We start from the raw sequence: 15573 nt of genomic DNA on the forward strand, positions 1-15573 counted from the left end.
GGGTTCGAATGCGCACTATACTTGTAGAGAAAGGGAATAAATTTTTTTTCTTTATATTATTACTTTTTGTTGTTTTATTAACTGATGAACATATCATGTATCATGAAGAATGAAAAATGAAGCTCAGAAAGTTTTGGCCTTTTCGCTTACATGCTTGACAACTTGGTACATTATATTAATTATTAAACACGTTACTGTTTTTTGTTGAAAAAAGCAGGATGATGAACTATTTCTGTGTGTTCAATGGATACATCTTCCTTCCATTTTTGGGCTGTTTTCAACATGGTTATCTATTTCCTCTTTTGAGAAAAGTACTTTAAATCTCTAAACTAAACAAATGATTTTCCCCATACCTCCTTTCTCCAACTAAACTCCAACTAGAATGCACATCATAATACCAGCTCCAACAGAATGAAGATGTTAGTAATCCCCACCTCATGGACACGCCTAGTAGGCTTTGGCCAATAATAGCATCTCCATCTTGATGCCTCCAGTAGTATACATAGGTCCAGCGTGCCTCGACTGCATTCTGTGCCAGTTAACATTACAGATGAGCCCAATCACCTCATCTCTACGCTGCATCTGCCAATGCCAACAAAGTGCTGCCAGCCTGTAATCTAAACTCTCAATCGTGCTGCACCCTGCTCCTCAAGTCCTACCTTCTCTTTCTTGGTTTCTGATTCTATAACTGAATCAGGACATACAAATTACTCATTTTGAATTTGAAAATTTCGGAGCTCGAGGAAAATAAAATCACAGTAATACATGAATGTATAGTGATAAAGATGTTTTATATATACTCAATCCTTTTTTCCCACTATGATCATTGAATACCCTTTTTGGATACTTAGTTGTACTAATTTTGTTTTGGGATGCGGAAAGAATAACTTATATCTATTTCTCATTTTGAAGGTAGACGTGCAAGTAGTAAACTTCTACATTATTTGAATTCAAGGCACCTGGATATTCCAAGCATATACTTCAAGAATTATGTCTGTCTGTAATTATGCTGCTTTGGGTAGGCTGAGGGTTCTCTTTATTCTCCCCATCACCATCCAGAAAAAAAAAATAAAAAAGAAAAGAAAAGAAAAGAAAAAACTATAAACTAAAGAATAAAGAAAAAAGAAAAAACTCTAAACTTTCACAGGTAAAAGTAACACAATCTAAGGTTAAAAGTGGAATACAAAAAAAGTTGTTAATATCTAGCTTTTTTTAACCATGTCATTCATTTTGACATGTTTTGTGCATTCATGTGAAGGATTATATCATCTTATTTCATTTTCCGGGAAATGACGTTAATATGATGTACTATCATGTGCCTGCTTCTAAGCTTGTCTTCAATAGGTATTTCAATCATGACTGCTCAAATTTCGTTTGCACTGCAGTTTAAGTTTTGAGAATTATCCTCAACCTAAAAAGTTCGATATGAAAACTCTTGGCAAGTTTCCTATTTTAATGCCATTCCAGATGATGTCGTTGTTCTTGTTACCTCTACCAAAATTAATAAGCCTAAGAGAGAAAGTTGTCCATGTAGCTTCCATAGTCGATTCTTGATATATGGGACTTGGCATCTTCTTTTGAGATGTGTCAGCCTTTGAGAGGTTTTACTGACTTGTCTATGTTTTGAAAACCAGCTTGGCCATAGACCCAAAAAATGTTAAGGGCAAGGGTCAAAAGGTCTAACTGGCTCTAACAAGTTATCAAAAATAAATAAATAAACAAATACAATTTTGACATAAATATGTTAGTTTTCCAAATTAGTTATCTATGCAGACAAAACACTCATGGCTGCATTTAGTTCACTTCTAATAATCTATAGAAAATTAGACGACAAATATATGAAAAGCCTTGATAGATGAATCACTTAATTTTTTTAGCATGTTATTAGAATAAAACTAAATGAGCATTTTCCCTTGCTTATTCACATATACTGATGTCAATAAAACTCGATTTGATTTTGAATGCCTCTCCAAACGAGAGTTACTTGCATTATATACTGTGTGTGTTTCTAATTACAAGGCTCAATCTTAGCCATTACACTAATCACGTTAGTCATTACACTAATTATGCTACAATTAGAATAATCACTCCTCTATCATGCTTAACTAGGAAATGGAATAAGGGAGGGGAAAGGGGAATCTGTAATTAGGGAATCCGTCCATAATTGGATCCATATCGATATCCCCCCTCAAATTGATGCTGGTCGATCAAGAAGTGTCAATTTGTTTAAAAGAAATTGATGACGATTTCGGGTCAGCGATTTTGTGAAAATGTCAGCTTTTTGAAGAGCAGTGGAAATGTGAGGAAGAGAAATGACACGAGTATCCAAAGCTTCACGAATAAAATGATAGTCCACTTCAATATACTTAGTGCGCTCATGGTAAACCGGATTAGTAGCAATCTGAATGGCACTTGTGTTGTCGGCATGGAGTGGAGTAGGACCAGATTGAGGAAAACCAAGTTCAGCAAGAAGCCCCCGAAGCCATATAATCTCGGAACAAGCAGCAGACATTGCCCGATACTCAGATTCAGTGGATGACTTAGAGACACGATGTTGCTTCTTACTTTTCCAAGATATCAGAGAATCACCAAGAAACATGCACCATCCCGTGACAGAATGTCGGGTGTCTGGACAACCAGCTCAATCTGCATCACTATAAGCAGTAAGACAAAGAGAAGACCTGGTAGGAAAGAAAAATCCACGGCTAGATGTGCTTCGAAGATAGCGAATGATACGACGAACGACAGCTAGATGGAGATGACGTGGAGTGTGCCTGAACTGGCTAATTTGCTGGACTGCGAAAGAAATATCAGGCCTCATAATAGTCAAATAATTCAGGCTTCCCACCAGTTGACGAAACACGGTAGGATCAGAGAGAAGATCTCCTTCACAACGATACTTTGTATTTACTTCTAGAGGAGTATCCACAGTAGATGAATCCTGAAGACCGGCCAACTTAATCAAATCTTGTGTGTATTTATGCTGATTCAGGAAAATACCAGAGGAATGTATGTGAACTTCCAGCCCTAAGAAGTACGTAAGAGATCCAAGATCCTTCGTATGAAAAGAGGCCTCAAGATGCTGCTGTAGACGAGTAATCAAAGCGGAATCCGTTCCAGTAATTACAATATCATCAATATAGATGAGGAGAACAATACCGGTAGAGTTCTTGCAAAGGAACAAGGAAGAGTCATACTGACTTTGTTGAAATGAATAATGAAGCAAGGTAGATCGGAACTTATCAAGCTATGCTCGTGGTGCCTGTTTCAACCCATATAATGAGCGCTTCAACTTATAGACTTCTGAGGATGAGCTAGAGGTTAAGTCTGGAGGTAGTGTCATGTAAACTTCTTCTTTGAGATTTCCATGGAGAAAGGCATTTTTTACATCCATTTGTTGGAGCGTCCTGCCTTGAGAAGCAGCAATAGAAATAACCATTCGTATGGTGGTCATCTTGGCTATTGGAGCAAAAGTTTCCTCATAATCAACACCATATTCCTGTCTGTTACCAAGAGCAACCAATCGTGCCTTGTATCTATCCAAAGTCCCATCAGACCGTAATTTGATTGAATAAGCCCATTTGCAACAAAGGGCTTTAACATTCTGAGGACAAGGAACAACATCCCAAGTGTCATTATCTTTAAGTGCACGAAGTTCGTCTGCCATTGCTTCTCGCCAGCATTCATGTTTTACTGCTTCAGTGTACCCTGTAGGTATGGGAATAGGTGACAAAGTAGCATGAAGATATGTATGAGAAAATCCATACCGATCAAGAGGACGAGAAGTTCTGGTGGAATGGCGAATATTAGTGTCCAAGTCTAGCTCATTCATGGAAGGTTGCGTCTGTGCAGCCTCAGATGGCGGGTCTGGTACATGAAGGGGCAAAGTTGGGCGTCGTCGTTCATACACGAATCCAAGCTTGAATCGTTTAGGAGTAGTGGACAACTCATCAAAATGTGGAAGGGCAGGTGTCTTCGGTAAAGGCTCACATGAGTGGGAAAGAAATGTTGATTTTCGAAGAAAACAACTTGACGAGAGATACGAAATCTATTGGAGCATGGATCATAGTAAACATATCCTTTATGAGAAATACTGTAACCCATAAACGCGCATTTAACTGATTGAGCGGAAAGTTTGTTTCGTTCATGTGGAGGTAAATGAACAAAACAGACACATCCAAAGGTATGCATGTCAAGGTAGTTTGGGTGTTGATGATGCAAGCAATAATAAGGGGTTTCAAATTTCAGAACACTTGAAGGCAATAGGTTAATCAAATAGACTGCCGTAGATAAAGCCTCAACCCAGAATTTAGGTGGAACTGAGGATTCTAATAGCAATGTACGTACAACATCTAACAAATGAACATTTAGCAACACCATTTTGCTTTGGTGTATAGGGACAAGAATGTTGGGAGACAATGCCCTTTTGGTGAAGGAAATCATGAAATTTTAGAGACATATATTCCTCCCGAATCAGACCTTAGTATTTTAATGCTCGAAGAAAATTGAGTTTCAACATAAGTGATAAATTGTTGAAAAACAGAAAACACCTCAGATTTAGAACGAAGAAATTAGATCCAAGTATACCTGCTATAATCATCAATGAATGTGACAAAGTATTTATAATGTGCATAAGATATAATCGGAGACATACCCCACACATCACTATGAATCAGATCAAAACTTCTTTCAGCCCGACTACCTTAAGAAGGAAAGGGAAGAGACTTACTTTTACGTAATTTGCATGTGGAACAATCAAGAGAAACATAAGATGAAAATTGATCTTTATTGCCCAACAAGCCAGAGTTTATTAAATGAGATAAAATAACAGAGTTAGGATGACCCAAACGTGTGCGCCAGATTTCACTCTTATTGTTAACTTTATTACAAGCCATAGAAATAACTGGTGGATTGGAAAATAACAGAGGAAACAATCGACCAACTTTAGGCCCCTTCACGAGTATCTTCCCCGACACCTGATCCTGCACAATACAGCCATCACGAGAAAATTGAACGTCACAGTCATTATCAACCAACTGAACAACTTATATAAGACTAGTAGAAAGTGCAGGAGATACGAGAACATCTTTTATAGTGGAGTTAATGTCTCCAACAGCATAAATAGGTAATTGACTACCATTAGCAGTTTGAATGTATGAGGATCCCTTATATGTTCGAATATTGCTAAGAGTATCAGAAGAACTAGTCATATGAGTCGATGCACCAGAATCAACAAGTCATGATGATGATGGTAGAGAACCCTTACCTTGAAGGCCCAAAGACGAAAAGGCCGAAATAATCATTTGCTGAACCATCTCAGGAGTAAGGACAGATGAGTTGCTAGGAGGGGAAGTACTAATTGTAGCCTAATATGCATTAGCCTGACGGTTCTGAGGACGAGTCGTACATTCTTTAATTGTATGCCCTGATTTCTTGCAATAGTTACAATATTTATTTCGACGGTGGACATCTATATGTCCATATTCCTTGCAGCTAAAGCATTGGACCTTTCGCATGTCTTTAACCCTACCTTTCCCTTGAGCAGCATAGGCAACCGCATTAATTGGTGGTTTGTCTTGCTGGTAATTGGCCTGTGTAGCAAGACGTTGTTCTTCCTAAAGTAACTCTCTGAAGCACACGTCCAAAAAAGGAGTTGGATCGCGATTCATCAAACTAGATCGAGCTGCCTCGAACTTAGGCCGCAGCTTCATTAAGAACTGATCTCTCTTGCTCTGCTCATGTACTTCTTGAACTGCTTCAAGAGAGGCATCTGGCACCTTAGAATAAATCATATCGGTATATTCTACCCATGAGATTTGGAACCCAGAATAATACTCTTGAATGGATTTATCAGCTTGAGAATAACTAGCAATTTTCGACTCCATTTGAAATCGTCGTGCTGTATTGTTCTGGTGGTATACTTTCTTCAAATATTCCCACTCTCTTAGTAGTCTTGTACTGTCTTAGATTTAGAACAATCATAGGGTCAATAGATGCTAAAATCCAAGTCATAACCCGAGCATCTTTAATTTTCTAATTTGCCAATTCTATAGGATCCGTGGGGGTAGAATCACTTCCATCAATATAACCCCACAATTCCTTCCCAGTAACGAATAAACGAAATTGAAATTCCCAGGCAGAATAATTTTTCCCAGTGAGTTTCACACCAAAAAATTCTGAATTTCCAGTAGATATAATTAAAAAAAATAACATACAAGCCCAACAGATATTAATTCGTGGCAATAAGTTTATTACCTCGAGCCCAATTTATTTTGGCCCAAGACACACCTGAATAGAGAACATTTCAGCTAGTGGGTTTGGCCCAATTAGAAATAAAAGGCCAATTGGTAATTCCCCCAAACCCGAACAATCCACCACGAAGAAGACTGGAATGAAGCCCCAAGCCCTAACAATCAACCACGAAGGACGAAGGAAGACTGGAATGAAGCCAAGATTGCCGATTCGCTGTCCCCCCCTTCCCGACGTCAGAGAACTCCGACTGAACCTAAGACAGTTATCGCCGGCAACAAAAGTCGTCTCACAGAGATGAGCCCGTCCACCGAAACTGGAAATAGGAGTGATCGCTGCCAACCACAAGTTTCTCCAACACAATCAGTCGGACTCGACGACACAGAGATGGGCAGAATTCACGTCGATTTCAGCCCCAACAACTCCTTAACATAGATTGCACAGAGATTTGACGGCTACCACAGTGAGTGATCCGCCAGGTAAGTCCCCAAAAAAATGATTTTGAGCTTTATAGTCAAGCCCAAAAAAATACTAGGAAAGCCTTCTTTTTAGAGTGAAGGCTCTGATACCATGTCAATAAAACTCGATTTAATTTTGAATGCCTCTCCAAACGAGAGTTACTTGCATTATATACTGTGTGTGTTTCTAATTACAAGGCTCAATCTTAGCCATTACACTAATCACGTTAGTCATTACACTAATTATGCTACAATTAGAATAATCACTCCTCTATCATGCTTAACTAGGAAATGGAATAAGGGAGGGGAAAGGAGAATAGTAATTAGGGAATCCGTCCATAATTGGATCCATATTGATAACTGATGCATTAGTGTTCGTGGACTCTTGATATTTGACACTTCAATAACTCCTTATAGGTACTTTGAGGGTCAGTTGTCTTCACTATCTGAAGTGGATGCTGAGGAAGGTCAGGATACCCCTCAAGTCAGAGTAGTTGAGGCTGCAGAGGTATCTCTCATAGTTTGTCTATTACGTGTCATGGCTTGTCATACATCTTTGAACTTTAGCTCTTTTCCTGCGAAACACATGTCATGGTACTTGTTTTACATTTTTTCTTCTCTCTTTTGTAGAATTTTATCGCTTCGATAATATAATTCATCAATTGATCTATCTAGTTGACATAGCTTGTGTTAACTACTACTAGTTTTGGGTGTGTTGGGTTCTGTTCAAAGAAATGGTACTGTAGCATGCAACCCCGATGCTGAAGAATTTGCAGAATTTTTTTTCAAAACCTTACATATCTTAAAAGAATTAGAGAATTTACAGAACAAAAAATATTGGTTTACTGTCATTTTTGTGAAAAATGTCTGCTGGGAATTTTTACCTTTCGTAAACAAGTGTAGCCCGGCTCTAAAATTTAAACTGCTGCAGGCCTCTTTGCTGGAAGAAAAAATACAGCCTAGGACGGACCTTCCTCCTCTGCTTGTACATCTTCATGAACGACGGCCAGAAAAGCTCCATTATATTGGTGTATCTTTTGGGCTTACTCTGGATCTTTTCCGCTTTTGGAGGAAACACAATTTTTCTCCGTTCTTCATTGGCTCCATTCCCGTAAGTTTCTTTGCTTCCGTCTTTGTGTTGTTACCTTTTATTTCTTTTTCAATTTTCTCTATGTGAAGTTGAAAAATTAGTCTATGGTCTGATGTGGCATTTTCTAAACCAGAGTAATGTCACTGGTGAACACTCGTGCATGGTTCTGAAACCATTGAATAATGATGATATTGAAACTAGTGGATCAGATCCGATGGGATTTATTCGGCCTTTTTACCAAGGTTGGTCTAATATCCTTTTTACCTTAATCAAAAGGAAGTTTCCATAACTAATTTCGATTTTTCAGTTCAAATATTTATCTTCTTAAATTGTTGTCAGGTTTCAGGCATATTTTCATTCGACTACTGTCGACTACCTTCCGACAAATGGAATACAAGCTTGCGATGAGGTGTGACTGGTATACTTTGGCTTTCTCAGCTGGTTAAATGATTCTCTGGTATCCTTACGCTTTTCTGTATTTGCAGTATTTTGGATCCCAAGCTAAACTTCTCGGATCTGGTGGACCCTACCTTGTCCTCTTCCAATGGTTTTTTAATTTCAGACCCCCATCTTATGATGCGACTGGAAGCATATGTAAACAATCTAGCCAACTACGAGAAGGTAATGTGTCATCAATGTTTAATATACTTTTGCTGTGTATGATCTTGAATGTATCAGGTACTCCTGGTTTGGTGTCTCGTTTGAATGAGGTTTGAATTTTCTTCTTTCCAGAGATAAGATTACTAAATTGTTAGTTTCAACATATAAAAATAAGAGAAATCGCTTGCTATTCGCAAAATATACTGGCAAAATGTGTATATTTATGACGTGAAGAACCTGCAAGGCATAATATGCCTATAAGCATCTACTTGGTTTCTCTTAGACTACTTGTGATTCCTGAATTTTTAGGATAACTAATGCATGATCCCATGGTCTCCGAAAAGGATCCATGTTCAGCCGCTATTAATTCATCAGTTAAAACCATGGTTTCTGTATACACAAAACTATTGATTCAGCCTAAATTTCATCAAATTTGCTCCAGACGTTTCATATGTTAAAGCTAAATTCTTGCTTAGCATTCTGAGGCATTCTCCCCACTTTTGATGAAACTTATCCTAAATTTAAGGTTTAATGCATAATGGAAAAAAAAAAAAAACAGCAGAGGTTCACTACCTTTGACCTGTGTTGCACTTTGATCCCTTTTATTCGAAAACTAGCTTTTACACACCTAACTTATCATTTTGGTAGCAGTAAAGTCCCAGTAGATGATTTCGACCTTATGCCTAATTATGAAGTCAAAGTTTCATTAACAAGACAATCTTATCCTTATCTTTAAGTAAACAAAGAATAAAACAGAAAGGATAAAGAAAAAGAAATCAGGAAAAAATGTGTTAAATAAGAATGGAGAAAATAAAGAGAAGTCCAGTTCCTACCCACCTTAACCTCAATTTAAACCGTTCAACCTAACTAATTGCTGCCCCGACAGATCCATCGGCAGTGGAAGTGGGAAGAGCAAAAGGTGAAGCCAATGGAGATTTAGAGGGTTGGGAATTTCTTTGGGAAGACATAGGATCCGAGACTGGTTTCTTGGCGATAGCAGATGGTGCTGGAGTTGGTCTAGCAATTATCAATTGTCTGGTGTTGGGACGCGGTCAAGAGATATGAAGTGGGAATACGTGTTTCGATACAGGTGTTACATGGATATTTATCAGCTTGTGTTGGAGGAGGCTGCTGATATATCATCGGCAACAGAAAACAGTGGCTGCTGATTTGATGGGGTGGAGAGACAATGGCAGTAGAAATGCCGTTGCCCTTTTCAAACTCTGTCTTCCGAAATTTATCTTACGGAACTAGACCAAAATTCATCAAATTAAATGTGAAGGGTGCTTCTCTGTGTATCTGACATGCTTACCATTTCATCTCCTGCTATTGGAACGAAACTAGACTTTGTGACAATATCAACAAGCCTATTTTCTTTATAATTGCTTGCAAGCTCCTTGTCCATCATTGTTGCGGAGGCTCCTCTGGAAAGAAGTGGTTGACCTGATTTGTTGGGGTGAATTGGTGAAGAGGACAAAAAACGATAAACTATTATCTTGTTTATTCTTGTCTTGTTTTCTCTCTCTTTTTCAAATTTTTTTATTTGATAAGGATAAATCTGGCATTAAATAAACTTGACTTGTTAACTGAGGATTAAGTAAAATCTATCATTATTAATCTAAGTGGTACCAAAAAGGGAGGTTGGGGACTAAATTGCTCCTTTTTGAAGTTTGAGGACCAAAGCAAAATACAGGTCGAACTTTGGTACCTCTGCTGCTATTTTTGCAAGAAACAATAAACACTACCCCTCATCATATAGAATCCCCATCGGCCATGAGTTTAAACCTATCTGGAATAATGAAAACATGTAATTGATGTTGCCATCATTTCCATTTTGCTTGCTTCCATTAGATCTTCAACATATCTTCATGCTCTTTTTTCTTTATATATCTTCAGGTTGGTATTCTGTCATCTTAATACCCATTGTTTCTTGTTCTTTGATGTCTTGTAATTCTTGGAAAATCTGAGTAATTTGTCAATGTTACCTCTTGAAAGTTCAAATAGGTATCTTCAATTTTAAAATGCATTGAGTTAAAAATGGAAGAATTGGCATATTCTTGTTCTCGTTGAATGAAAGAGATGTCTCTATACCAATGATTCCCTTCTCTAAGAGAACATTCGCTGATCTATCTACATAATTATTAAATTTGGCAATGAATCCATGCTATTTTTCAACATTAGCAGCATTTATGGTCAAAGGAAAATAGGAAAGTGTGTGTATGTGTGTGTGTGTATATATATATATAAAGCAAGGTATAATTGCTCTACAAGCTTATTTTTCGCCTATTCTCAATATTTATTGGGGAATGGGGACAATTGTACTGTCATATCACTTGTTGATATCAGTTTATATAACGAGGTAGCAAACAAGTTTATCCTGTTGTAATGCTTCTCTTAATCATGTATAGACGTTGAGAACTATGTGAATATCTTTTTATTTTTGTGGAGTTTGCTTCTTTGTGCAATCTCCTCTACTGCTATCTGTCAGCAGTTTTGGTTGCTAATTTTATCTCTTTCCTAATACCTATTGTGGACTATTATAATGTATTGTATCACTTCTGGTACAATACCAATTTAAGCAACGAGTTATCAATCGAGTCGATCCAGTCTCTAATACTCACCTTGATGACGTAGACATTTTAAAATGGATGAACATCTTTCTATATTTTATGGCGTCTTCTCTGTGCAATCTCCTCTACTACTTTCCATGAGCAGTTTTGGATCTTTAGTCACTATCTTCCTATTTTTGGGAGTAAAAAATCTGAGAAATTAAATTGATAATGTTACAATTTATTGTATTGTTGCACTTTCCACTGAAATTGCTTGCCTGAAAGGGGTATCCGTAATTATTTGAATTGATGAGAAAAATTTGCGAGCAAATATTAGGACGCCCTTTTCGTCTATGACCTGCCTTTATTTTTATAAATATTTACCCCGTTTTTTGACATCTTGTGGATTTATAATGCTAATCTGTAAATCATTTTGAATCTTCAGATTGATTTTTGTAAGAATGCTCTTGCATGTCAATATTTCGAGGAGAAGATTCCAGTTACACTGTCATATGCACAAGCTTCTGTTTTGCTCTGCATTGGCTTGCAGAATAAAGACATCCCTTATATAGAGGTATACTTCATTTCTCTTCATTATTTTATCATTTGTTAATGCAACTGTTAACTGGATAAAGATGGGAGTTATCAATATATTTGGTTTATGTCGAGATCAATAACATCAGATTTCTTATTCTGTCGTGTTGCTTGAATTCGGATTCGTGCTTCACATAAGGGCCACTTGCGTGGCTATTTATTTAGTAACTCGTTCACAATCAAATTACAGAGTAGAATCCTTCGTTTGAGTGTTTATGCTCTTTTCTTCCACTTTAAAGAAGGGACCATTTGGGTGCAAGGGAATTTTGGTTAGAAGTATTGTTAGTTGTGTGCTCTGTAGCACGGACACTTCAATTAGGGTCGCATGTCCGTGTTCGACACGAGTCGGTTCCAACACTCCTCGGACACTCTACCATAAACATTTTACATTGTTTATTAAAAATATTATATATTTTTAACTTCGTACTCTTATTTAAAAGATTTCAACAAAAAAAATTAACAAGTGTAAAACTAAATATATACTATATAAATGAAGATTTTTAAAGACTTTAATGAGCGTGTCGATGACATGTTGTGTCCATACTTTTTTGAAAAAATCACGTGTCGACGTATCCGACACGTATCGTGTCGGACACGTGTCCGTATCGGTGCATCATTTGTAACGCCCCAATTTTCTATAAACTCCGGAACGTTGCGAAAAACCCATTTTTCTTTATTTTAAGTGTAGAACTATAAAATTTTTTATTAAACAAATAACTACAACATTTATAAATCTAAATTTAAATTATGAAAATTCTATCTAAATATAACATAAACTCTTAACTAATTCAAATAACACGTTTGGAACAAAATTTTAACTAATTGATAAATTTAAAGATGACAAACTCATTTATTTTTCTTTTCATTTGATCTACTTGCAACCAACATCACCGTTCTTCCACAATTCCAATCGACTCGAACTAACATGTAAAAATTTGTAAGAGTGAGTATTCGAAAACACTCAGTAAGATACGTGCAGTTTTCATATACATATATATAACAATAAAAATTACAATTCATATCATCTGATCTTATGGAGTATATCGATGACCAAGCGACACACCCATCTTAAGTCCTCTTATAACCCCGTAGGATTTCATCTCTCTTTAAAAAAATGAATGTCTACTGGCAATCCATGCATTTTTATTGGACATAAACGCATAAGGAAACAAAAACACTTGCACTTAAAGTATCTTACCTTATTAGAAAAATCTGAAGCACGTTCAAAATTTTTTCTCCGCTTTGAAAAAATACGTGATTAAAATATTCAATGTATGCAAACTTTATTTCCAATGCTACCTTCTCTCTCTCTTCCTTTGTCTCTCTCTCTTTACCTACCGTATGTGTGAATTGGTATGAGCAAAACTTTTCATCATACCTATATATATATAGGTGTGAGCTAGGGTAGATAAACCAAAATTTGATTTGATCGGGCTAAATCTTGCAACCAATGTCTACTCACAATGTACTTTATTATTATCTTATTCAACTACAAGATGTCCAGTGTCTCTATCCAATCGTATATGGGTGTATAGTGAATTTTGTTGCACGTTTTCTTTTTGGAGAGAGAATAAATTGATTTATAATTTATATAAAATTACATTTATACCATTTTCTTTCAATTGGGTCTAACTTAATGTGTCATTATCTAAAATAACTTTTTCTCGAGTCAAAGACTTCTAATTAATTACGAGCTATCCAACGAGTACAATATTGATATACTTATAATTGTTCTATCAAAATCTAATTTATTTGACCCAGATAAAATAGAAATTTAAATAATATACAAAATAAGTAAATTTTTGTCTATAAAATTTATGGGTTGCTACATCATTGGTTGTGTGTTTTGGGTAAGTAGGTGACTTCTCGAGTCAAAGACTTCTAATTAATTACGAGCTATCCAACGAGTACAATATTGATATACTTATAATTGTTCTATCAAAATCTAATTTATTTGACCCAGATAAAATAGAAATTTAAATAATATACAAAATAAGTAAATTTTTGTCTATAAAATTTATGGGTTGCTACATCATTGGTTGTGTGTTTTGGGTAAGTAGGTGACTAGGCGAGATAAGCTCCTGTTTAATATTCAACTTTCACACAGAAAACTTTTGTTTCTGTTTCTTACTGTTCATGTAGTCTTATAAACCGAACAACATCAAACTATGGATTGTATGTTGCTTTATTCTCTACATTTAACACTTTGTTTCAACAACGTGAACTTTAGTAATATTGAAACTGTCTTCAATGTGGATGTTCATTTTCTTTTTGTCCCTTTGTTTTGTAGAAAGAGATGAAGTTGGAAGGACAGCAAATATTATCTTTATACCTGAAAGTTATGAGGAAATTCCACAAATACTTGTATGGTATTGCAACGAAAGAGATTGATACTACTGCACCTCAACTAACAGATAATGTAAGTACAGCTTATTTGTTGTAACTGTCCCTCTCTTTCGAAGATTGTCCTCACACGAGACTGTATTTAGGATGAGATGAAAGCCAAGCTAGATGGTATGCTGAACCCAGAGCGCCTTCAAAAGTACGCCATCTCAGACAAAGAAGCTGATTTTGAGAAAGCTTTGCAAAATGGAAAGATCTCAACCAGTGGTGTCATTAGTGTAAAATCAAATAAAAGTAAGATAGAAAAGCACGGGAAGCAAAAAGAGTCCCAAGTGGGTGAGAAGAAGAGAAATAAACACGACCATAGTACCAAATCAAATAAGAAGAGGAGGTCGTAAACAAATTAATATGGGTATATGTTTTATTTTAGCCTTATTTTCTTGTTTTGATCTTCTATGGTTTTTGTATGAAGGGAAAGAGTCGACTATTTTCTCTATTTAATTACCTTCTTAATATTCTTGGCCAGTTATTTATGTAACAGTGCTGGTTTACGTAGTGATGGTCTGTGATTAACTAGCATTTCTGTAGATGCACAATTTTGACGAGTATACAATTCGATCCTTATTAATATCGTGTAAGCTACTTAACTGATATATGCGGCTGTTTTATACTATTTTGTTTTAGGTTGTCTATAAATAATAGGAATCTATGGCTTATCTTAAACCTTAATTTCGGTGTTCTTTTTGGCTACGAGGGATGAATCTTTTCACTTGTTTGCTTCGTCCAATGCTTGTTATATGGACCTTGATTGGATTATTTTGCATGATCTTTTGATTTTCGATTGTTTTCTATGTTGTCACTGTCGAATACTTCGATTATGAGTCAGGGTGCCAACATAATGGCCCTAAAGTAGCTTCTGAGCTATCTTAAAGGCGAAAAACTTTGAGATTGTGACCCACGGTGGAACACACTTTCACTGATGCATGAAATTTAGTTCAGCTTGTGCATTCCTCTCTTAAAAGTGGAGGTATTTGTCGATGAAGTTTCTAGTTTGGCATGCCTTCATTGAATGATGTATGAGTAATATCATTTATCATTAATGTTGATCATCATCAGTCTAGGTGACAGTGACCTTTATTTTATTTGTCAATGCATTAAAATACGTAATGATTTTATTGAAGAATGAATCAAGGAGCTCACCGTTATCTAGATTGATGACAATCACTGATTAGCGTTATTCATACATGTTAGTATTTGTGAAATGGCAATAAAGCCACGAAGGTGTATCTTTGATCTTTTGTTGGATTGTCATCGTTTGTACACCAACTCTTGGGGTTGCTGGCTCAGATCGTGCAAAATCTTGATGTGATAAAAGAAAAATTGTTTTGAGTGTGTCAATTCTAAGCCTATGTTTGGAGCCAAATCAAAGCCTGTGCTTGGCAGAGAATGATTTACCAAAGCCACAAGTTGCTTAGCATTCGGGTTTTGGAAATAAAGCCACTACCCCTATGACTGCATTGTGATAGTCCAGTAGCAGCATGTAGAGGAGGAGATCTAGAACCAAGCTAGTGCCTAGTCGGGTCGAAACTGAAGAATGTCATACATGTCGAAATTTTACACAAAAGATAGAATAGAATTGAATTAAGCTGGTTTGACATGCTCCGTGTAGCTTTAGCATTAATCTTTTCTT

General features: G+C 36.4%; 1 protein-coding gene across 1 annotated transcript in view; it reads left to right on the forward strand.

Annotated features, from left to right (window-relative positions):
- LOC111390399 (RNA cytidine acetyltransferase 2-like) overlaps positions 1-13983 on the forward strand; it is a 28712-nt gene extending 14729 nt beyond the window's left edge. The window contains exons 18-24 of the mRNA XM_023015436.1: positions 7125-7215; positions 7639-7818; positions 7931-8039; positions 8137-8206; positions 8283-8418; positions 11392-11520; positions 13831-13983. Of these exons, the coding sequence (XP_022871204.1) occupies positions 7125-7215; positions 7639-7818; positions 7931-8039; positions 8137-8206; positions 8283-8418; positions 11392-11520; positions 13831-13983 (868 nt within the window). The remainder of the gene's footprint in view (positions 1-7124; positions 7216-7638; positions 7819-7930; positions 8040-8136; positions 8207-8282; positions 8419-11391; positions 11521-13830) is intronic.
- Positions 13984-15573: the final 1590 nt, after the last annotated feature.

The sequence above is a fragment of the Olea europaea genome, unplaced genomic scaffold (genome assembly GCF_002742605.1).
Source record: "Olea europaea var. sylvestris unplaced genomic scaffold, O_europaea_v1 scaffold680, whole genome shotgun sequence".
Lineage (NCBI taxonomy): Eukaryota > Viridiplantae > Streptophyta > Magnoliopsida > Lamiales > Oleaceae > Olea > Olea europaea.